Source organism: Ambystoma mexicanum, chromosome 8 (assembly GCF_040938575.1).
Source record: "Ambystoma mexicanum isolate Mex_15411 chromosome 8, UKY_AmexF1_1, whole genome shotgun sequence".
Taxonomy (NCBI): Eukaryota; Metazoa; Chordata; class Amphibia; order Caudata; family Ambystomatidae; genus Ambystoma; species Ambystoma mexicanum.
In genome coordinates, this window is record NC_090929.1 from 1,272,637 (window position 1) to 1,298,014 (window position 25,378).

General features: G+C 49.0%; 1 protein-coding gene across 2 annotated transcripts in view; it reads left to right on the plus strand.

Moving 5' to 3' along the window:
* COL27A1 (collagen type XXVII alpha 1 chain) overlaps positions 1-25,378 on the plus strand; it is a 1,990,256-nt gene that overhangs the window by 129,064 nt on the left and 1,835,814 nt on the right. For both annotated transcript variants that reach the window (XM_069609095.1, XM_069609096.1), the window contains exon 2: positions 21,047-21,117. In XM_069609095.1, coding sequence (XP_069465196.1) covers positions 21,047-21,117 — 71 coding nt within the window. The remainder of the gene's footprint in view (positions 1-21,046; positions 21,118-25,378) is intronic.

The window sequence follows — 25,378 nt, forward strand, 5'->3', positions numbered from 1 at the left end:
GTCTATTGCCCACAAACATTCCGGGACAATGCCGAACTCGGAAGGTAGAGGTCGGGTCAAATACTGGGAGTTAAAAGGTTGCTGTGGTGAAACTGTCAATCTTATTCCGTCACGGGTACAATGGATCACTGCATTCAATTTCTTCAACAAATTCAACCCCAGCAAGTTTTCTCCACAGTTTGAAGTAAGAAGAAAAGGGCACTGGTCTGTAAAAGGGCCCAAAGAAACGGATACCGGCGCAGAGACCGGACAAACAGTTGGTATACCAGAGAACCCTATAGAAACGTTTGTTTGCCCTGACAGGGGAATGTTTGGAACCCGAGAATGGTCAATGGAGCACTTCTGCGCTCCAGTGTCGATCAAGAACTGATGTTTCCTATTCCCCACCAATAATTCAACATAGGGGCCTTTCTGAATAACGGGAATAGGTAAAGGTTCCAAACGCTGCTTCGGGCAATCCTAGTAAGGCAGAACTTCATCAAAGGGAAGTTCCTCAGAAAGGTAGACGGCGGAAGGGTGATCAAATATATTTCTTGAGTCCATACTCGAAGTCTGATTTTCCTGTGAAAAAGGTTGCTGGGGATCTCGTAGAAGCTGACCCCTATCAGGACCCCCTGCTCCAGGGCGGCCCCGTGGTCGCCTACCCATACCTCCGAATGTGCCTCCTGACCTCTGACGGAGGGCAGGGCACTGTGCTCGCCAGTGACCTTCCTGGCGGCAATAAGCACACTGATTAATATTTATAGAATTTAGAGGAGTATTTCCTCTTGGAATGTACTGACCTCTAGTTTGTGTCGTACCTCCTCTGGGGTGCCTGACAATTTGCTGCAACAATACCTTAGTCTTTAGGTCACCCCTTCTTTTTTCGATTTTCTCTTTTTCGTTATTAACCCGATTCTCATAATACTGAGCCATATGCAAAACCTCTGACTGAGATTTTGCCTGCCAAGCGCTTTCTGAGGACATAATTTGTGACTGGATGTCGGGCAACAATCCACGCACAAATTTGTCCACAAACAACCTCTTCCCTGACTCTGTACCCAAATCCTGTCCACTGAAGTCGGAGAACACCTGTTCAAACCTATTAAAGAATTCAGTGGTACCTTTAGTTTTTCCTTGGACACAGGCCGTAAGCTTGTCCCAAATAATCCTTTTTTCTGGAATTATAGTTTTCAATTTGGCAACTATTCTATCAGGTAAAGTGAGTATTACCTGGGGTGGTTTCTCACCAGCTGGTCGTTCCCCATCTATTCTAGTTAGATTTACCCATGTATCCCCTAACCCCGGCACATCATCTACTGTCCGTACCTGCTTCCATACATCAACAGGTAAAAGCACTGGAAACAATAAATCCATGTCACTTAAGGTGAACACGGAAGACTGCAAAACGGATTCTATTTCTTTATAAAACCCTGTCGGGTTCTTCCTAATATCAGGGACTGATTGTCTGATCGTGTTCACTTCCTGTCGAGAGAACGGGACGTGAACAAACTGTGATACATAGTGTGCTGGGATATCCACCGCGGGAGCACCAGTCGCCGCGTTGGCGGGGATTTCTACTTTTGGGACAAGGGTCGGAGGGACCTCTCTCATAGGCAACTGAGATATAGGGACCTCCGACCGCTTACTGAGTAATAAGGCCAAATCAAGCGCTAAAGCAGCTGTGGAAGTGTCAGGCGAAAAAGCTCTTTTACAAATACCTAATAACTCTGTGGGGCAACCAACCTTCTTTCTTATACATTCTTCCTGCAAGTGCTGTACCATCACTTGAATTACCTTCCTTTGCATTTCTACCGTATATTGACTATATGTATCGTATACCTCATCCGGCGGTATTGATGAATCCGAGATCCATCGAACCGCATCTCTAGTACAGATCCGTACTTCCTCGGGTGCTGATTTTCGGCACGAAAGGAACCGTTTCTGCATATATATCCTATCGTCCTCATCATCCTCATTTTGTAATCTTTCAAAATCCTGTCTAAACTCAAACAATCTATCAACATGTCCATATACTTTCTGTTCGGTATCCCTTGAGAGTGCCAAAGCGTTCAGATCTCTCACCTCTTGTGGGAGATCCGAAGTCTGCAATCTACCCCACATTACACCTAAATGAATCCCCAGTCCTTCAATAAAAACGTTTTTCTCGGGAAAATCATGCAAATTAGATAATGTTGAAAATACATCAGTTTGATCACCTTTTTCCATGCAATGTTTAGCCCAAGCAAATAGTTCCTGTTTCCTGCCCGCAGGAACAGTACTACGAGTCACTATCCTTGACCCTGCACCAGGATCTGATTTAATAAACACAGGACTCCCCGAAATCGAAAGTGTAGGTGAACCTAACATGGGTGCAGGGGAAAGAGGTAATGTAACAGACGAAATAGACGGAGGAGCGACAACTAAGGAACTAGGGGTAGTAGGCTGTGTAAGAGGAGTAGGAATAACGATAGGAGCAATAGCAGGAATGGGAAGAGCACCCACAACAGGAGCATACGGAGGTGGCGCTGAAGAATCAGGCCTCCGTTCGTTTAATATTTTCTCAATAAACTCCTCGGAAACATGGAAATCTTTAGAAGGGTAAATTTTCTGGACTCCGAGCGAAAAAGCTCTGTCCATTTTCTGGGTTTCATCTAATCGTTTTTCCTTGTCATTTAACAATGCCTTTTCGGCATTCGTTTTATGACGTCGTGCATGTTTATCCCTACTTTTAAGCTGCTGTAATGCTTCCTTTTTCCAATTTTGTAATACATCAAAGGCTGCTGGCCTAGCCTTCTTTTTAAGCAAGATCGACTCTAAGTATTCAATACGGGGGATCTCAAAACTACCATTGATTGGCCACTGAAATTCGGAGGCATTTCTGGTCTGTTTGTGCCAAATGTCATTAAATACAATACTACCAATGCCATACTTACAGTACATAGTACACGCCGGCGACCCCTCCTGTGGTGCCGGACGGCTAAATTCCAAAGATTGTCGATCGCTGCGGAATAGAGCCCTAAAACAGCTAGACAATTTCCCAGGCATTTCTCAAAGAATTGGTGTTAACTGGTCCAATAATTGTGTCTGCAGATACAATACGCCAAATTCAAATTGTCAGGGTTAAATTAAGAGCCGGGTCACGACTACACCTGACCAAACCTAAGGAGGACCGTACGGTTTTCAAAGGACTTTAACTAACAAATTTTACCTGCGTTCAGTGGTTTCGGCAAATCTGCCCGCCTCGGATTTGGACCCTCGTCAAGATGCCGTGTCAGACCGCACGACTATCGCCCAAGGATCGGATCGTGCAGCGCTGCCGAGGTATCGCGTCTCGATCGGTCGGGCCTGCAGAATCACACCGTCCGATCCCGATTCGATAGTCTGCGTCAACCTTCAATGATCCGGCATCAATCTTGAGGGTCCCTATTCGGGCGCCAACTGTGGAAACAGAGAAATTGACATGAGGCCGGGAAGCCCAAATGGAAACACACCAACACAGGTTACAAAGGACCATATAAAGCGCTTTATTTCAAAGTTACCAAGTTATCAAAGTCAATTGACATGCGAATAGCTATTCGGCCCTCTGACTAACACACGAACCTTCAACGTTAGGTTCGCACTGAAAGTGGGAGAGACCGATCATCGGGATGCTTGGGTTTTTTATACATTTAGTACTGCATTGGCCAGCCCTCTTACAAGTTAACCATTTCTGGAACCATGGCTAGGGTTCGTAGCCAGGTCGAACATGCAATCTCCATATATTAGATCGGTTCCGCTGATACAGTTACATATTTACACCTAGGTTAAACAGAGGACAGGGTCTTAGTTCATGACCCTTACAAGTAGCCTGCGGACATATTATTCATTCACGTGTGCGGAGGTCACCATGGCCGAAGTCTTACTCGCAATGTCATTCGGCCTCCATTTTGTGATTCGGGGTGACTTCCACACTGCAAGAATACCTGAAATGGCGGCTAGATCCAAGATGGCAGCTTACACAATACATTAAGGTCAAGACCTTGCCGCGGAACCCATGTTCACAATATTCTTTAGACAGCTTGGCGTAGGCCAACATACAATGCGATTGGGGCCACAATATTATATCGATTTCCACAGAACTGTGACTCCGGCGGCGGGGGAGGGAGCAGAAAGGAAGGGAGCCCCATGCAACACGTTTCAAGGCTTGCAGTCCTGCTGAGGGACAGCCAATAGAGTGAAACTAGATCTCAGTTCAGCTGTAACTGCCTGATATGGCATTTATAGCGCACCTGTACACAAGTGTTTCTAGGCGCGAAGTTCAGGCATCTGTAATTGCGCAAACCTTCGCCCCACATGGGTAAAGTAGCAGCCCGAGAGCTGCATTTTAAAGTCCGTGTCCTGGATGCACCTGCCATGGTATGTGCCAGTCTGCATCACTCATGAGCACTTTCCATGCAGTGCCTGGCACAGAGCCAACATGTCCAAATTCACCCAAAAATGAGAGGGATTTGAAAACAACCCTGCACAGAAATGTCAAGGAATGTGAGCCGTGCCACTGTCTGCCTGGGAACCCAAAACACAGGTCTACTGTTACTAATGGCTGCACCTCTCTGCTTGTGTGCCTCGCCACTGTCTGCCTGGGAGCCTGAGGCGCAGGTCTACTGTGACTAATGGCTGCACCTCTCTGTGCTTGTGAGCCTCACCACTGTCTGCCTGGGAGCCCGAGGCGCAGGTCTACTGTGACTAATGGCTGCACCTCTCTGTGCTTGTGAGCCATGCCACTGACTGCCTGGGAGCCCGAGGCACAGGTCTACTGTGACTAATGGCTGCACCTCTCTGTGCTTGTGAGCCGTGCCACTGTCTGCCTGGGAACCCGAGACGCAGGTCTACTGTGACTAATGGCTGCACCACTCTGTGCTTGTGAGCCTCACCACTGTCTGCCTGGGAGCCCGAGGCGCAGGTCTACTGTGACTAATGGCTGCACCTCTCTGTGCTTTTGAGCCTCGCCACTGTCTGCCTGAGAGCCCGAGGCGCAGGTCTACTGTGACTAATGGCTGCACCTCTCTATGCTTGTGAGCCGTGCCACTGACTGCCTGGGAGCCAGAGAAGCAGGTCTACTTGGACTAATGGCTGCACCTCTCTGTGCTTGTGAGCCTCGCCAGTGTCTGCCTGGGAGCCCGAGATGCAGCTCTACTGTGACTAATGTCTGCACCTCTCTGTGCTTGTGAGCCTCGCCACTGTCTGCCCGGGAGACCGAGACGCAGGTCTACTGTGACTAATGGCTGCACCTCTCTGTGCTTTTGAGCCTCGCCACTGTCTGCCTGGTAGCCCGAGGCGCAGGTCTACTGTGACTAATGGCTGCACCTCTCTGTGCTTGTGAGCCGTGCCACTGACTGCCTGGGAGCCCGAGGCACAGGTCTACTGTGACTAATGGCTGCACCTCTCTGTGCTTGTGAGCCGTGCCACTGTCTGCCTGGGAACCCGAGACGCAGGTCTACTGTGACTAATGGTTGCACCACTCTGTGCTTGTGAGCCTCACCACTGTCTGCCTGGGAGCCCGAGGCGCAGGTCTACTGTGACTAATGGCTGCACCTCTCTGTGCTTTTGAGCCTCGCCACTGTCTGCCTGGGAGCCCGAGGCGCAGGTCTACTGTGACTAATGGCTGCACCTCTCTATGCTTGTGAGCCGTGCCACTGACTGCCTGGGAGCCCGAGAAGCAGGTCTACTTGGACTAATGGCTGCACCTCTCTGTGCTTGTGAGCCTCGCCACTGTCTGCCCGGGAGACCGAGACACAGGTCTACTGTGACTAATGTCTGCACCTCTCTGTGCTTTTGAGCCTCGCCACTGTCTGCCTGGGAGCCCGAGGCGCAGGTCTACTGTGACTAATGGCTGCACCTCTCTATGCTTGTGAGCCGTGCCACTGACTGCCTGGGAGCCCGAGAAGCAGGTCTACTGTGACTAATGGCTGCACCTCTCTGTGCTTTTGAGCCTCGCCACTGACTGCCTGGGAGCCCGAGGCGCAGGTCTACTGTGACTAATGGCTGCACCTCTCTGTGCTTTTGAGCCTCGCCACTGTCTGCCTGGGAGCCCGAGGCGCAGGTCTACTGTGACTAATGGCTGCACCTCTCTATGCTTGTGAGCCGTGCCACTGACTGCCTGGGAGCCCGAGAAGCAGGTCTACTTGGACTAATGGCTGCACCTCTCTGTGCTTGTGAGCCTCGCCAGTGTCTGCCTGGGAGCCCGAGATGCAGCTCCACTGTGACTAATGTCTGCACCTCTCTGTACTTGTGAGCCTCGCCACTGTCTGCCCGGGAGACCGAGACACAGGTCTACTGTGACTAATGGCTGCACCTCTCTGTGCTTGTGAGTCTCGCCACTGTCTGCTCCTTGATCTGCTTGAGGCTCCTTGATCTGCTCCTCAGTCTTCTTCCTGAGCTGCTTCTCACACTCCCCCTTGGTCTGCTTCCAGCTCTTCTTCTCAATCATCTCTCTGGTCTGGTCCTGGGTTATCTTCTCTGTCAGCGCTTGGCTTGCTCCTTGCTCTACTTCTCTATCCCTTTCTCGGCTGTTCTGTCTGCCCCATAAATGGTTGTTTGGTCTGCTCCTGATCAGTTCTTTGGCTTGATCCTTGAACTGCTTATGAATTTCATTCGCAATTTACTCTTCACTCTGCGCCTTGCTTTTCTCCTTGGTCTTCTCTACCCAAGGATCTTCAGTTTGCTTTTTAGTCCGCTGTTTCTGGTTTGCTCCTCGATTGGCTCCTTGCTTTTGTCGGTGGTCATTGTCTCTATCAGCTTCTTGGTACACTCGTCATTCTGCTCCTCTCTCTGCTCCTCAGTCTGCTCCTCACTCTGCTCTTTGGGCAGCTGGTGGGTTGATCCTTGGCCTTCTCCTGGATTGTCGTCTCTATGGGGTTTGTGGTACCTGCTCCAGTCTGCTTCTGGGTCTGCTCCTTGGTCATTGCCTCTCAGATTCTTGGTATCTACTTCGCTCTGCTCCTCAGTCTGCTCCTCACTCTGCTCTTCAGTCTGCTCGTTGTTCTGCCTCTGGATACTCCCGTCTATCACCTTCTTGTCCATTCCTTGTTTTTTTCCCTGATCGGTTTCTGGGTCGTGTTCTCCATCGAATTCTTGATCCACTCCTTGCTTCCTTCCTTGATCTGCTCCTGGGCTCGTTGTTTCTATCTGGTTCTTGTTACGGTCTTCGCCTTGTGCTTCGATCGACTAGTCAGTCTGTTCCCCTGTCCCTGTTTGAAGATATTCTTGAAACAGAAAATGTCTCCATCCTATTTGCAAAGCCGCACACCCAATCACAGTTGAGCTTTATTCTAAAGGGACATATCTGTGTAGCCTGGTTGAGGGGGGTTGGTTCTTCAGAGCCCTGTTATTGTCTCGCAAATGTCATGTTGGACGTTGTGAGGCTTCTTCACACTGTTGCATGCCTGTTGGTCACCCATTTCTGATGAAACAGATTCTGTTCTTGTAATGTATGTACTTACCTGTACTGAGGTGGTCTTCTTCTTTTGCAGAGCTTTCTATGAATAATGTATTGTGTGCGCCTTCCCTTACTGCTTGTGTATGTCAGCTGTACCCTGTCACGGTTTATAGCACAGCACACTCCCTCCAGGGGCTCCTTCCCCTGACAATGAATGTGGCACACAATAAAAACACTTTCTATCTTTAACACACCACAATTCTTTTATTTGAGTAGACCCCTAACCCTTCTCGCACCCAACCTTCACAAACACCCCATGTCACAATGGACTAGGAACCAGGCCATTGTGTATCAATACAATATTTATTAATTTATTGTTTAATGAAAAAGAAACATCAAACAATTTTACAACAGCCACCAATGTTGTGGCAACACAAATGAAATGATTCCTACAGAACAATTGGTTCAGAAATCCTGACACAGTTCACACAGATCTTCAATGACAGGACAGGAAAAATGGTTTTAAAGCAAGTGATTGCACCAAGGTTAAGCACTCCCCCTGCAACACTCACCCCCAACTATCAGCAAACTTAATTCCCTTTGATTGGAAGGCAGTGGCAAGGAGTAAGGATAGCGGGAGAGAAGTCAGATTTGGAATTAAGCCCACCACCCCAAGATGGGAAGCCAGAAAAGAAAGTGAAACCCTGTTTTTGGAGCAAAACTGCAGAATCGGATTTTGCTTATCACTCGCACGGCTGCTCACAACTGCAGTTCAACAGAATGAAAGGAAATTTGCGTTGCTACACTTGAGGGGATAGCGAAGCCTAGCGACTACTAACCAGCACACCAGGGCAACTTGGAAACAAGGTAGGAAAATCGATTTTGGGGAGAAAACAAATGCAAAAGAGAAATACAAACGGCAAATGGAAATTCGTTTTACACTGGATTGGCAATGACAGGTAGCTAAGGAAAGGGGCTTAGCTTTCAAAATCGGAAACCGGTTTTCAAGGACAAAGACCGAGACAAACAAGAATCCGGGGAGACAGGAGAAGGAGGCAGGAGAGTGCAGAGACCAGACCCCTTGCCTAGCTGTCCAGAGAGTCCTGAGATCCAGCTGGCTGTCCAGAATCCCAAACCAAGGCTTACTATGTAAGTAGCAAACAACCCAGTCCCAAATTGCATACCCCTCTCCTTTTGGAACATTGCATCCCATTGAAAACCCCATTAAAAATCCCATTGAAAGTCCCAAACTGCCAGCATAATTCATTCACATTTCCATAGAAGAATCTTTATTAGCCTGTGTATGTTAGCGTATTCCTTTGATAAATCTTTCAGTTGTCTGTGTAAGTCCTTATATCATTTTGAAATAATTCAATTAAGTCCCCCATTGAAATTCACGTTCAATATTGTTGCCATTCGAAATGAACAATTTTGTAGAGTGGTTTTTATTAACTATAGATATTAAAGTATAGCCTCTACAGAATTAGTCTCCTTATAACTAAAAACCGAATTGACACGTGTATTGTGTGCATTACCCCCACAAACTTCTAACTTGCATCTGTCCTATTGAAAACCCCAAACTGCAGTCCCATTGAGACCAATCCCTTAGCCTAGAATCCTACGTTATGTGTCTTTGTCCCTGTCCTTGAAAACCGATTTTGAAAGCTAAACCCCTTCCCTAGCTGCCTGTCATTGCAAATCCTGTGAAAAACGAATTTCTATTTTCCGTTTGTATTTTTCTTTTGAATTTGCTTTCTCCCCGAAATCGATTTCCTACCTTATTTCCACATTGTTCTGTGTACTGATTAGTAGTCTCTAAGTTAACCTATCTCCTCAAGTGTAGCAACACACATTTCCTTTTTAGCTGTCCTACCGCAGTTGTGAGTAGCTGTGCGAATAATGAGCAAAATCTGATTCTGCCATTTTGCTCCAAAAACAGGTTTTTATTTTCTTTTCTGACTTCCCATCTTGGGGTGGTGGACTAGATTCCAAATCCGAATTTCTCTTTCTATCCTTACTCCTTGCCACTGCCTTTCAATAAAAGGAATTAGGTTAGCTGATGTTTGGCGGTGAGTGTTGCGGGGGAGTGCTTAACCTACGTGCTAGCACCTGCTTTAAAACTGTTTTTCCTGTTTTGTTATTAAAGATCTGTGTGAACTCTGTTAGGATTTCTGAACCAATTTTACTGTAGTAATCATTGCATTTGTGTTGCCACAACATTGGTGGCTGTTGTAAAATTGCTTGATTTTTCTTTTTCATTAAACAATAAATAAATAAATATCTTATTGACACACACCGGCCTGGTTCCTAGTCCCTTGAGACACAGGGTGTTTGTGAAGGTTGGGTGCGAGACAGGTTGGGGACCTACTCAAACAAAAGAACCCGTGGTTTATTAAAAATAAAAAGCGTTTTTATTGTGTGCCACATTCATTGTCAGCGGAAGGAGTCCCTTGCAGAGGTGTTCCGTGTTATAAAACTGTGACAACCCACACTCGATATGTCATCTGTACCCACACTAGGAGAGTCACCTAGGCTGATCTCTCTGGGTCCAATAACTGGGACCTAATACAATTTCCTTGGCAGCTACTTGGCAAACTTCATCCCTCGTGCAAGCTTCGTGGGCCTCGTAAGGCTTCTCAAGCGAGCACAACTCCTGGGACCCTCCTGAACGGAGCCTACGGAGATCATGTCAGGTGAAGCTGGCCTCCGCAAAGGGCCTCAGCTAAGGGCCATGCCACATTGTGTCTGGCCCTGACCCCCTCTACACTGCTGATCCTACACTGCAGCCCACTTCTTCTCTTCTATATGGTCATACCTGTGCATAAGGAGGTAAGGTGTTCTCATTGCAACCTCAATCGCCTTGTGCATTCTGCTTGGTGAGAGATTGTACGAACGTACCCACTACTTTTCTGAAACTATTTTCCATATCTGCTTGTACGCACTACCATCACTGACCCAGCCACACCATCACGTTCCTACTGTTTGCTTTGCATGCACTGGCTGCTCACCCCTTCTCGCAGCCTTATTGTTTGATTCACTCCCTCTTGCCGTTTCTGCCTCCTGACACGCAGAGCAGTGTGAGGCCTTACCGACCACACCTGCTCAACTTCTCCATTTCGCCATCCCCTCTCATTATTGCACTCCCGCCCACCTATCTTACTTCTTATAACCCCCAACAGGTGGCGTATGCAATGCCTTAATATACTTCATAACTCACCTTTGCAATCCAAAAACAAACTTGTGTAGCCTGTGCATGATGCTGACTACCTCCTTCTGTCGTCAGCCTCGGGTGGCATCTGCATTCCTACCTGCCTGCAATCGCCTACTTTGAAACATTTGCTTGACTGCATGGCCGGTCTAGCCCCTCGTGCCACGAGTCAAGGCATTGCCAGTCTACATTCCCTCATACCTACTTTGTCACATTTGCTTGTCTGCATGCCCGAAGTAGCCCCTCATGCCACGAGGTGAGGCTGTGCCAGTCTGCATTCACTCATATTTACTTTGTCACATTTGTTTGTCTGCATGCCTGATGCAGCCCCTCGTGCCACGAGTCAAGACATTGCCAGTCTGCATTCACTCATATCTACTTTGTCACATTTGCTTGTCTGAATGCCCGATGTAGCCCCTCATGCCACGAGTCAAGGCATTGCCAGTCTGCATTCCCTCATACCTACTTTGTCCCATTTGCTTGTCTATTTGCCTGATGTAGCCCCTCGTGCCACGAGGAGAGGTCTTGCCAGTCTGCATTCACTCATACCTACTTTGCCCCATTTGCTTGTCTGCATGCCCGATGTAGCCCCTCATGCCACGAGTCAAGGCATTGCCAGTCTGCATTCACTCATACCTACTTTGTCCCATTTGCTTGTCTGCATGCCCGATGTAGCCCCTCGTGCCATGAGTCAAGGCATTGCCAGTCTGCATTCCCACATACCTACTTTGTTACATTTGCTTGTCTGCATGTCCGATGTAGCCCCTCGTGCCACGAGTCAAGGCATTGCCAGTCTGCATTCATTCATACCTACATTGTCACATTTGCTTGTCTGCATGCCCGATGTGCCCCTTGTGCCACGAGTCAAGGCATTGCCAGTCTGCATTCACTCAAACCTACTTTGTCCCATTTGCTTGTCTGCATGTCCGATGTAGCCCCTCGTGCCACGGTTCAAGGGATTGCCAGTCTGCATTCACTCATACCTACTTTGTCACATTTGCTTGCTGCTTTCCTGATGTAGCCCCTCGTGCCACGAGGCGAGGCTTTGCCAGTCTGCATTCACTTATACCCACTTTGTCACATTTGCTTGTCTGCATGCCTGATGTAGCCCCTCGTGCCACGAGGCGAGGTCTTGCCAGTCTGCATTCACTCATACCTACTTTGTCCCATTTGCTTGTCTGCTTGCATGATGGAGCACCTCGTGCCACGAGTCAAGGCAGTGCCAGTCTGCATTCACTCATACCTACTTTGTCACATTTGCTTGTCTGCATGCCCGATGTGCCCCTCATGCCACAAGGTGAGGCTTTGCCAGTCTGCATTCACTCATACCTACTTTGTCCCATTTGCTTGTCTATTTGCCTGATGTAGCCCCTCGTGCCACGAGGCGAGGTCTTGCCAGTCTGCATTCACTCATACCTACTTTGCCCCATTTGCTTGTCTGCTTGCCTGATGTAGCACCTTGTGCCACGAGGCGAGGTCTTGCCAGTCTCCATTCACTCATACCCACTTTGTCACATTTGCTTGCTGCTTTCCTGATGTAGCCCCTCGTGCCACAAGGTGAGGCTTTTCCAGTCTGCATTCACTTATACCCACTTTGTCACATTTGCTTGTCTGCATGCCTTATGTAGCCCCTCGTGCCACGAGGCGAGGTCTTGCCAGTCTGCATTCACTCATACCTACTTTGTCCCATTTGCTTTTCTGCTTGCATGATGGAGCACCTCGTGCCACGAGTCAAGGCATTGCCAGTCTGCATTCACTCATACCTACTTTGTCACATTTGCTTGTCTGCATGCCCGATGTGCCCCTCGTGCCACGAGGTGAGGCTTTGTCAGTCTGCATTCACTCATACCTACTTTGTCCCATTTGCTTGTCTGCTTGCCTGATGTAGCCCCTCGTGCCACGAGGCGAGGTCTTGCCAGTCTGCATTCACTCATACCTACTTTGTCCCATTTGCTTGTCTGCTTGCCTGATGGAGCACCTCGTGCCACGAGGAGAGGTCTTGCCAGTCTGCATTCACTCATACCTACTTTGTCCCATTTGCTTGTCTGCATGCCCGATGTGCCCCTCATGCCACGAGGTGAGGCTTTGCCAGTCTGCATTCACTCATACCTACTTTGTCACATTTGCTTGTCTGGCTTTCCAAAGTGTACTTTCCCTACTTGTTCCTGCATATACCTGCCAGTAGAGAAACACATTCAATTTGAGACACTTGCACTGGCTCATAAATGCCTACATGGAGAGGCACCAGATTACCTAAAGCAAACATTTAAGCAATATACCCCTCGCCGTGGGGGCATTACCAAGTCAGGTACTGGCCTGGGGCACAAAGTTATAGGCCTGAGCGAAGCGAGGGCCTTAACGAAGGCACCAGGGCATTACCTGCCTCGGTAATGCCCCTGCGGCGAGGGGAATATTGCTATTAGTACCCTAGCCCGCAAGACTGGGGTACTAATAGCATTCTTTTCTGTTCTGAAATGCTGCAGTATTTCGGAACAGAAAAAAAAATGTGAAAGGAAATGGCTGTTGGGAAAGGGAAAACAGAGTCCATTTTCCCTTTCCATAGCGGCTATCGGGAGCGGACGTGCTGGGAACAGAAGTGTTCCCAGCCCGTCTGCTTCTGAAAAGGAGAAATATGACAGTTAGTGGGGTTGGTTGGGTGGGGATTGTGTGCAGGGGTGGGGGGAGGGAAAAAAACAGAAAAATACCTTACCGTAATCCCCGGCGAGGATCTGAAAACAACTCTGTTTGAGTAAAATTGTCCTCCCATTAGCCGTTAAGTTTTATGTTGTCTGTTGAGCGCCCTGATGCCTGCGGGCAATGGCGCGGTAGAAATAAACAAATAAAAGTAATATTTATGTAGCCCCCTGCACCATGAGGTGAGGCATTCAAATGCTGCATTTTACCTGTTTGTATCCAGTGCTTTAAATGGGCCGGCACTTGCCGGTTCTGAGTACCTGCACTTCTTTTATTTGTAAGGCATAGTTCCGGGACGTCTCAGCCGGAAGCCAATACTTTTAATGGAGGAGTCCTGGTATTTCTCAGCAGTAAGAGGTACTCTTGTGTAGGGAGTACCTGCAATTCTGAGTTTCCATTTAAAGCACTGCTTGTACTTGCACTTCCTCCCTCCGCCTCTCCCCTGCTTTCTACAGCACTTGCACGTTCTGAATATCTCAAGGCCCAGTAGCAACGTTTCTGTTTTGTTTTCCCCACCCTTGTTTCCCCTCAACCCCCTTTGTATTGATGTGCCTTGAGACACCATTTGCTGTATAGACACATTATAAATGTTAAATGTTAAAGGTACGCACCTTCACAAATGGAATTGGTCCCCAGGCGCTCAAGCTGATCTGCAAACAAGAAGGCATGTTGGGTTAGTCGGGTGAAGAGGGAGTAGGAAAGTGAAAGAAGTGGTGTGCTGTTGGCAGCTTGCATTCGGTTTTCACTGTACACTGAGCTTTGGTGTGAATATCTGGCTGATGCGAGACCTTGTGTGCTGTTGGTGCGGTTTATGTGTTGTTTGTTTGTTGTTGCGGTGAAGTGCATGCGGTTTGCTGAGTGAGAAGATGGTTGAGTGTATTTTCGGATGAGTTAGGCATGCAGAGATTTGAGCATAGAGTTAGTGGGTTATATATCCTGGTCCTTACAGGTCATGGCCTGTGTATCCAGTTGTCCTGTAGGTAGGCATCATTTCCACTTTTCTTGCCTGTATGTCTAATTGTCATGAGTGATTACGTGCCACTTTCCTGGCTCTTTTGTATTTGAACTTAGTGTAGTGGGATGGGGTGTATCTAGTCCACCCCTCTGGTACTGATGCTGTGGATTAGCAGTAACCTACGCCCTTGCTATCTCTTTCCATGGCTGGTCTATTGGTGCTTGTGTGTAATTTGTAGGCCAAGGTGCTATTTATAAATCGTCCTTGTCCTTCCATCCTGCTCTAGCTGTGTTTAATTCATGGTATCATCCTATCTTATCTATCTCTCAGTTGGTAAGTTGGTAGATTGGTAGATTGTCTTCCTTAGATTCTGTTTATGGGCAATAGCTTGGGGGGATCTGGGATCGGTTTCTTCACTCATCATTTGTTTCAGCGGTGTATATGCCCCGGTGGCCAGGATTTGAGGAGTTTTCTGAATAGTAGGTGGTTTCTTGTGTTACGTATGTTCTTTGGTAAATCATTCCATGTTTTTGGTGCGAGGTGAAGAAAGATCCTCTGAATGTTCTTTGTTGTAGGGTTTTGGTTCCAACCGGTTGTCGTGGCTCAATCTGAGGATCCTTGTTGGGTGATGTAGGATGATGCCTAGGTTGGTGATTGCTTCTGTGAAGGCATCTACGAAGGATTAGGGAATGGCATTCATCAAAGTTTAATGGGTCTTCCAGTTTAATGTCCAGGTGTTCCTTGTGGAGGATTGCCAGTCCACCACATCTTTTGGTTTTCCTGTTTGCTTGGACTCATTTGAAGTTATCAGGCAATCAGTTGTTGAGGGTGATCTTGTAATTCTCATCTAGCCGTGTTTCAGTTACAAATAGGATGTTGATACCTCCGACACATAGGATGTCATAGATTTCGGTGGCGTGTTTGAACATTGAACCCATGAAGATTAGATTGCAATGGATCTTTTTGGTGTGCTTTTGTTTATTTGTTGTTCCTTGTTTTGGTTTGTGGGTGTTCAATCAGGGTGCTTCTGGATTGATGCCGATTGGATGAAGACCAGCAAAGGCTGCTTCTTCATTGAATTAGTCTTTTAGATTAGTGGTTGGATTGTTGACTACTAGTGCTTCATTGTCACGTGTGGTATGTTGTGGGTGTCGATAGTGCCCTTCTGTTCTTGTGATGTAAGTAGTGAGGGGGTTGATATCATCGCAATCTCTTCTTGGGTAATCCCGTCTTTTTTCTGGTTGTTTGGGGGAATTCTTTGCTTGTCTCGAGGTGTAAGTGTTGTTGAAGTATCAAGGCTCTATGGTTGTTGCGAGGTACAGTGCAAGATATAAGGATATTTCTCTTACGATATTTGTTCTGTTGATAGTGGTATTTGATTGGGTGTGTTGTGTATTCAAGGCTGTTTCTGCTGGGGGCAGTTGAATTTGTGTATCCGTATTAGTTATTTCAAGTTCCTGCTCTCGTTGTCGGCATCTATTTCTGCGTCGGGGCATTTTGGGTCCTTAGTGGCGGGAGTTCGACTTGGTATAGAGTTTACAGGGCAAATGCCTGCCTGTCGTGTCTTGTGCTAGGACAGTATTGATGTATAAATAGCCAAAAAATAAATAAATACATCTTCCAGTCACTCCCAGACCCTTCTTGTTCCTCTTCTGTTTCTCTCCTGCCCCAAGCCTACTGTAGTGTATAGGGAGCTTTGTCCGGATTCTCCTGATATTTGCTCCTCCCTGCACCCTTCCCTCCCTTTTCTGATCGTTTCGTTGTTCTCCTGTCATCGCCCCTCTTGCTCCACCCTCTCCTCTTCCGATTGGCCCAGCATGTGGGTAACATTTCAAGGCTTTGATGTTGCCCTCTAGCTGTATCTCTGTGGTTCTGTGAGGCGATGCCAGGCCAGACCTTTGCACGCTGTGGTCGCCTCTCTGCACTCCGCCATTGTATCTCGTGTGTGGTGGGTGGGGTCACCAGCATGCAAACTTCCGTGGGTGCTGGTTCTCTGGCTAGCCACAGGGGTGGACCCAAGGGCCCTGGTCCTTTCTGCAGCAGCTTCCTGAGGTGTTTAGGTCCCTTTGGATGTTGTAATGCTGGACTCTTCACAGGGTCTATAGCTCCCCGTGGAGGGGTGGAGAAAGGCATGGGTCAATGCCCTCTTCTATGGAATGTCTTCCACCGAGAAAGGTCTACAACCACATTCGAGCTCACGGCACTCTTCACAGAAAAGAAGTATCTATTTGCATTTTCAGTCTGGTCTCACCCGCAAGGGCAGTCAGGCATTTCTCCTCTAAAGAAGAGCCCCAGACACGTGTCTCAGCCTTGTGCGGCACTCTCAGTGAGGTGAAGCTGTGCCTCTCTAAAGCACAGTGAGCAAGGGGTCCACGTCTGGATTACTGTGGCTTCCTTAGGGTTAAACCCCACGTTTTACAAAATAAACACAAGCGTGGGAGCCCCTTTACTGAGAACGAACATGGGTCAAATACCCCGTTCTATAGAATGTCTTCGACTCAGGAGGGTCTTTGGGTGGGGGTCCGTTTATCCCATATCCCTTATGGCTCATTACACCCATCATCCTTCACTTCAGGAAACCACCCATCAGGAGACGCCCCCCCATTGCAGACGCTATACTTTTTCGGTTGTTACCCTCATGAATGCCCTTCACACCCCATGGCATTCCAATCAAGGCTAGCATGAGAGAAACCTGAAATGGATGCCCAAGAAGTCAAGGATCTGCTTCCCACATACAGCATGAGAAGCACAGGGTGCATACATGTATGTGATCCCCGCAGGTTCACATTGACACTGTGGGCACCACGATGCCCCTGAATTGCCGCTGTTAGTTCCTCTGGGGTCAGGTATAGTTGGTGTAGAGTGCAGTAATGGAGTAGCCGTCATGAAGGCAGTATGCCACCTGCCGGCACTCCTGCATTATTCAAATGCAGACCGCAATACTCGGTGCTATAGCATCTGTACATTATGCATGTGATCTATGTCATCACTCTGTGGGGGTCCCAATCAGTGTCTCCAGCAGTATTTCTGCAACCCTAACCCTTCACAAAGCTCCCATCATGGGATTGCTCTGCCCTCTGGGATGGTCCTGCCCTCTGGGATGGTCCTGCCCTCTGGGATGGTCCTACCCTCTGGGATGGTCCTGCTCTCTGAGATGGCCCTGCCCTCTGAATTGCTCTGCTCTCTGGAATGGTCCTGCTCTCTGGGATGGTCCTACTCTCTGGGATGGTCCTGCCCTCTGGGATGGTCTTTCTCTCTGAGATGGCCTTGCCCTCTGGATTGCTCTGCTCGCTGGGATGGTCCTGCTCTCTGGGATGGTCCTACTCTCTGGGATGGTCCTGCCCTCTGGGATGGTCTTTCTCTCTGGGATGGCCTTGCCCTCTGGATTGCTCTGCTCGCTGGGATGGTCCTGCTCTCTGGGATGGTCCTACTCTCTGGGATGGTCCTGCCCTCTGGGATGGTCTTTCTCTCTGAGATGGCCTTGCCCTCTGGATTGCTCTGCTCGCTGGGATGGTCCTGCTCTCTGGGATGGTCCTACTCTCTGGGATGGTCCTGCCCTCTGGGATGGTCTTTCTCTCTGAGATGGCCTTGCCCTCTGGATTGCTCTGCTCGCTGGGATGGTCCTGCTCTCTGGGATGGTCCTACTCTCTGAGATGCTCCTGTTCTCTGAGATAGTCCTGCCCTATGTGATGGTCCTGTGCTCTGCGATGGTCCTGCCCTCTGCGATTGCTCTGCTTTCTGGAATCGTCCTGCCTTCTGGGATGGTCCTGCCCTCTGGGAAGGTCCTGCCCTCTGGGATGGTCCAGCTCTCTGGGATGCTCCTGCCCTCTGGGATGGTCCTTTCTGCTCTCTGGGATGGTCCTGCCCTCTGGATTGCTCTGCTCACTGGGGTGCCCCTGCTCTCTGGGATGGTCCTCCCTTATGAGATACTCCTGTTCTCTGGAATGATCCTGTTCTCTGCAATGGCCCTGCTCGCTGGGATGGTCCTGCCCTCTGGGATGGTCCTGCCCTCTGGGATGGTCCTGCCCTCTATGATGGTCCTGCTCTCTGAGATGGTCCTGCCCACTGGGAATGCTTTGTTCTCCGAGTTGGTCCTGCCCTCTGGGGTGGTTCTGCCCCCTGGGATGGTTCTGCCCTCTGGGATGGCCCTGTCCTTTGCGATGGTCCTGTCCTCTGGAATTCCTATTCTCTCTGGAATGGTCCTGCTCTCTGTGATGGTACTGCTCCCTGGAATGGTCCTGAACTCTGGGGTGGTCCTGCCCTCTGGGATGGTCCAGCCCTCTGTGATGGTCCAGCACTCTTGGATGGTCCTGCCCTCTGGGATGGTCCTGCCCTCTGGGATTGCTCTGCTCTCTGAGATGGTCTTGCTATCTGGGATGGTCCTGCCCTCTGGGATGGTCCTGCCCTCTGGGATGGTCCTGCCCTCTGGGATTGCTCTGCTCTCTGAGATGGTCCTGCCCTCTGGGATGGTCCTGCTGTCTGGGATGGTCCTGCTGTCTGGGATGGTCCTGCTGTCTGGGATGGTCCTGCTCTCGGGGGTTGTCCTGCTCTCTGGGGTTGCCCTGCTCTCTGGGGTTGTCCTGCTCTCTGGGATGGTCCGGCTCTCTAGGATGGGCCTGTGCTCTGGGATGGTCTGGCGCTCTGGGATGGTCCTGCCATATGGAATCGGCCTGCACCCTGGAATAGGCCTTCCCTCTGGGATTGCTCTACTCTTTAAGATGGTCCTGCTCTCTGGAATAGTCCTGCTCTTTGGGATGGTTCTGTACTCTGGGATGGTCCTGCTCTCTGGGATGGTCCTGCGCTCTGTGGTGGTCCTGCCCTATAGGATGGTCCTGCCCTCTGGGATGGTCCTGTTCTCTGATATGGTCCTGCCCTCTAGGTTGGTCCCGTCCTCTGGGATGGTCCTGCTCTCTGGGATGGTCCTGCCCTCTTGGATGGTCCTGCTCTCTGAGATAATCCTGTTTTCTGACATATCCTCTGGGACTGTCCTGCCCTCTGAGACAATCCTGCTCTCTGGGATGGTCCTGCCCTCTGGGATTGTCCTGCCCTGTGGGATGGGCCTGCTCTCTGGGATGGTCCTGTCCTCTGTGATGGTCCTGTTGTATAACACATATGTCTGAAGCACTCAATCTATTGCTTCATGAATACAAATGTACACATAGTTCTCCAATGGCTGAGCTATTGCCATGAGGTCATGAGACGGTGGAGCTAGTTCCCATGAGGTCATGAGTAGGCCATGCTGTCGCCCATGCGGTCATGAATCAGACAAGCTGTAACCCATGAGGTCATGAGTCAGTGAGATGTTGCCCATGTTGTCATGAGTTGGCAAGATGCACCCGTGTAGTACTGAGTGGATAAGATGTCGCCCATGTGGTCATCTTACCCTAGTCGGCAGGATGTCACCCATGTGGTCCTGAGTCAATGAGATGTCGCCCAGGTGACGATGAATCGGCCAGATGTCGTCCTGCAGTACTGAAAGCTTCACGTCGGTGTTCTTCTGATCGGCAGGTATCCAGTCTAAAGATGTGTGATGTTATGTGGTTGAATTCACGCTCCCAAACACTCACTTATCCTAACATAATGGAGCGGACTAAAGTGCATGAAATATTGGCTTTAAATACTTTATTCATAAAGTAATTTGGCTGGTTGAAGGTACAAGACGTTCTCCAAAAGCCACAGTTACATCAGGAGTTATAAACCAAAGGCAAAACATTGTCATAATTCTAAAAAAAACTATACTACAGCCTGCTGCTTGGATATTAGGAAGCAGATATCTATATTATTTTATATATTGTAAATGTTCATTGGCCATTCCCTAATATCGGGACCCGCCCACGGTCCTTCCATCTAAATGAGACATCACTTCATGAACATCCCGGGTACAGTTTTTGATTGGCTGGTACCACAATGTGCTGATACTATTTAAGAAATGGTGCCCCATTGGTCAGTTGTTACTCATATGGTTGTTGCATTTGTTCACAACAACCCTATTATATTTTAATGTGCAGGACAAGATCGAAACTTTGCCGTAGGTACAAACAACAAACGTACTACTCCCATCCCGCTTTCCCACACTGGTCCCCAATCTCCCAGACAGTTTGCTAACATTGGACCGTTCGTCATGTCTTCCCTCGCGGCACACACTGTTGCTTGCAGGTGCATAATATAATTGAATCAGAATTGTTACTTTATCGTGGTGCCGAGCCAATGCGCAAGGCCTACTTCTCTCATGTATTCCTCTTGCCACTGAGTTCTCTGTGTGGACACTAGGCGGCTGCTGCGATGGGGGGCGCTCCTGTTGCTATAGTATCCTTGGCAATGTTACTGTGTGCACCTGGTGATCAAAGCGTTGTGTGTTTTACTCCAAAAACAAACTCATTGCTGCATGCATCGGCTGAAACCCTGAAAGTGGCATGCAGTTTCCGCCTCCTAGCGCGTCCTCACCCTCGGCCTTCCGAACACTCTCTAATCCGCCATTTCACCTCTAGTGCTGCGCATTTTTACTACGAATCCTACAGGGATTGCCATGGTCAGTATTCTTGCATGCACCCTACCTAGTTATGCCCACCCCCACTCACTACATTCCCTCTCTGTGTCTTCAGCAACCTGACCTTCCCTGTAGTGTAACTCTAATTCCCTACAGTGTGGCAACAATGAACTGTATCCTACTTGGGTTATATTTCACTATTCCGGCTTCCCTATTCAATATGTCCGTTCTGTTTGGGTTCTGTGCCATCGCATTGTTCTAGCGGGGATGCTCACCCTCTCTCCTCTCTCTCTCTCTCTCCCTCAGGTGTTCCCTCTTCCTCTGGACTCTTGTGTATTTTTCCTGTTGCCCGGAATTCACACATGGAGACCCTAAAGGTAAGCGATGGCTGCATATCTATCGTTCATTTGCCAGCAGGAGGCACACATGCGGGCACGCAAGGCTGGCATCCTTGTGTATGAGGGCGATACATATACTGTTGTGTACGTATTACACAACAGGCGCATGCGCGGCTTGCAAGCCGGCGCATGCGCAGTTAACAATAAAGGCGGCGCCCGGCAGTTGGAGCCGGAGCGCCGGAACGAGCAGACGCCTCCGTGTCTGTTCTTGCGCGGCGTCGCTACGCGGCAGCCGCATACACCGGAGGGGCCCCCCCGACACCACGGGCCCTCCGACCATCACACTCATATACAGGGTTTCCCGGGTTGCCTCTTAGTGCTCTTTCACACCGTGTGGCACAGTATACACGCCTGTGACTGCGTGCCCTGGGGTGGGGGGCAGGGGGCTGCGTGCAGACACGCTCAGTGCATGGCCCAGTGCACAGCAATGGCCCCGTCTCGCCTTGCGTGCCCTGGGGCAGGGGCAGTGGGCTGCGTGCAGTACACGCTCAGTGGCTCAGTGCACAGCACACAGCACTGGCCCCGTCTCGCCGTGCGTGCCCTGGGGCAGGGGGCTGCGTGCAGTACACGCCCAGTGGCTCAGTGCACAGCATACAGCACTGGCCTCGCCGTGCGTGCCCTGGGGCAGGGGGCTGCGTGCAGTACACGCCCAGTGGCTCAGTGCACAGCCCACAGCACTGGCCTCGCGCTTGAATGCGTCTTTTTTCAGTTCCTTGTAAATGTTGAAAGTTTTCCTTTGTTGGAATCTGTGCTCTGGGGAACGACTCGCAAATGGAAAGAAGAGCAGGTGCCTCGCGTGGGAGAATGCAGCTCTCTTTGTGGCAGCAGGAAGCTGGGGGAGGCTGGCACCCTGCTGGAGTGTGCAAGGAGGCCTGCATTTCAGAGGGGGGTGGGGTGGGGCTGCCATGGCCAAGGTAAGAGCCGTGGGGCTCTCTGCATGTGAGCGTACTAAGGGGGGCGGAGGGGTGGCTGCACCGGGTCGGTGGGGGCGGGAGGGCTGCACATTTCCAGTCCTCTGCTGCCAGTCTACTAGTCTTTGGCGTGTGGCGCCTTGAAACACATTGTGTAGGCGCATTACAAATAACTTGGGTTTATTAAATTGAAGATAGCTTAGAATGGAACTCCCAGAATGCACTGGTTTGTTAAATGGAAGCCCAGTCCTGGCTACAGTGTCCAGGTGGCGGTTTGGGGAGGCGCCCTGCCTAGGGGGCGCACAACACTGTTATCTTGTGCTGGGCGTGTAGCACATGCCCTTTTGGTGCTGGTGACCTCCTAGGATCTATGAACTCGTGAATGGCAGAGAGCACTGCTGCCCATTCTGTACCTCTATGGGGGGTGCAGGGGTGGTCCTAGCAGCGACCCCCCGATTATCGTACAGTCTAGGGTTGTGTGGGGGTGGTCCTAGCATGGAGAGCTAACCAACCACTTCATCTCCTTCCTAAGCAGGTGTTTGAGGGCGCAGTCCTGTGAGCGAGAGAGAAAGTGTGTGCGTGTGTGTGCGTTTGCGTGTCCTTGTGACTTTCTGCCAGATACGTGGCATGCATAGGTGCTTGTAGGCCCCCCGTGCCACTCGGCGGTATGGTGGCTTGTCCTGGTGGGGCCAGAATGAGTTGTTGAAAGTTGAATAGTGTTGGGGCAAGTTGGGAAACTGGGGGTGTTTAATTTGTTGCACAATAACTGACATATGACATTAATAACGATATTTCAGGATGGTAGGCATTGGATGTATATATAAATTCTTCTAAACGCAATAGACAAGCTACTCTCATAAGTCTTCTAAGTGCAATAGACAGGCTACTCTCATGAGTCCTCTGAGCGCAATAGACTGGCTACTCTCATGAATCCTCTGAGCACAATAGACTGGCTACTATCATGAATATTCAGAGCGCAATAGATTGGCTACTCTCATGAGTCCTCTGAGCACAATAGACTGGCTACTATCATGAATATTCAGAGCGCAATAGACTGGCTACTCTCGAGAATCTTCTGAACACAAAAGACTGCCTACTCTCATGAAACCTCTGAGAGAAATAGACTGGCTACTATCATGAATATTCAGAGCGCAATAGAATGGCTACTCTCGAGAATCCTCTGAGCGCAATAGACTGCCTACTCTCATGAAACCTCTGAGAGCAATAGACTGGCTACTATCATGAATCTTCTGAGTGCAATAGACTGGCTACTCTCATAAATCTTCTAAGGGCAATAGATTGGCTACTCTCATGAATCCTCTGAGCGCAATAGACTGGCTACTCTCATGAATCATCTGAGCATAATAGACTGGCTACTCTCATGAATCCTCTGAGTGCAATAGACTGGCTACTCTCATGAATCCTCTGAGTGCAATAGGCTGGCTACTCTCATGAATCCTCTGAGTGCAATAGACTGGCTACTCTCATGAATCTTCGGAGCGCAATAGACTGGCTACTCTCATGAATCCTCTGAGTGCAATAGACTGGCTACTCTCATGAATCCTCTGAGTGCAATAGACTGGCTACTCTCATGAATCCTCTGAGTGCAAAAGACTGCCTACTCCCACGAACCTCTGAGCGCAATAGACTGGCTACTCTCATGAATCTTCAGAGCGCAATAGACTGGCTACTCTCATAAATCTTCTAAGGGCAATAGACTGGCTACTCTCATGAATCCTCTGAGCGCAATAGACTGGCTACTCTCATGAATCATCTGAGCATAATAGACTGGCTACTCTCATGAATCTTCGGAGCGCAATAGACTGGCTACTCTCATGAATCCTCTGAGTGCAATAGACTGGCTACTCTCATGAATCCTCTGAGTGCAATAGACTGGCTACTTTCATGAATCCTCTGAGCGCAATAGACTGGCTACTCTCATAAGTCTTCTAAGGGCAATAGACTGGCTACTCTCATGAATCCTCTGAGTGCAATAGGCTGGCTACTCTCATGAATCCTCTGAGCACAATAGACTGGCTACTCTCATGAATCTTCGGAGCGCAATAGACTGGCTACTCTCATGAATCCTCTGAGTGCAATAGACTGGCTACTCTCATGAATCCTCTGAGTGCAATAGACTGGCTACTTTCATGAATCCTCTAGCGCAATAGACTGGCTACTCTCATAAGTCTTCTAAGGGCAATAGACTGGCTACTCTCATGAATCTTCAGAGCGCAATAGACTTGCTACTCTCATAAGTCTTCTAAGGGCAATAGACTGGCTACTCTCATGAATCTTTGAGCGCAATAGACTGGGTACTCTCAAGAATCCTCTGAGTGCAATAGACTGGCTATTCTCATGAATCCTCTGAGTGCAATAGACTGGCTACTCTCATGAATGTTCAGAGCACAATTAACTGGCTACTCTCATAAATCTTCTAAGGGCAATAGACTGGCTACTCTCATGAATCTTTTGAGCGCAATAGACTGGGTACTCTCATGAATCTTCTGAGTGCAATAGACCTGCTACTCTCATGAATCCTCTGAGTACAATAGACTGGCTACTCTCATAAGTCTTCTAAGCGCAATAGACTGGCTACTATCATAAGTCTTCTGAGCACAATAGACTAGCTACCATCACATATCTTCAACGTCCAATATCAATATCGTGTATCAGCCATTCATTGGCTATCATCGTGAATCTTCTGAGTGCAATAGACGGGCTACTTTCGTGAATCTTCTGAGTGCAATAGACATGCTGCTCTCATAAGTCTTCTAAGGGCAATAGACTGGCTGCTCTCATGAATCCTCTGAGCGCAATAGACTGGCTACTATCATAAGTCTTCTGAGCACAATAGACTGGCTACCATCACATATCTTTAACGTCCATTATCGATATTGTGTATCAGCCATTCAAGGGCTATCATCGTGAATCTTCTGAGTGCAATAGACGGGCTACTTTCGTGAATCTTCTGAGTGCAATAGACATGCTGCTCTCATAAGTCTTGTAAGGGCAATAGACTGGCTACTCTCATGAATCTTCTGGGCGCAATAGACTGGCTACTCTCATGAATCTTCTGAGTGCAATAGACAGGCTTCTCTCATGAGTCTTCTAAGGGCAATAGACTGGCTACTCTTATGAATCTTCTGAGCGCAATAGACAGGCTGCTCTCATAAGTCTTCTAAGTGCAATAGACTGGTTACTCATGAATCTCCTGAGCGCAATAGACTGGCTACCATCACATATCTTTAACGTCCATTATCGATATTGTGTATCAGCCATTCATTGGCTATCCTTGTGAATCTTCTGAGTGCAATAGACAGGCTACT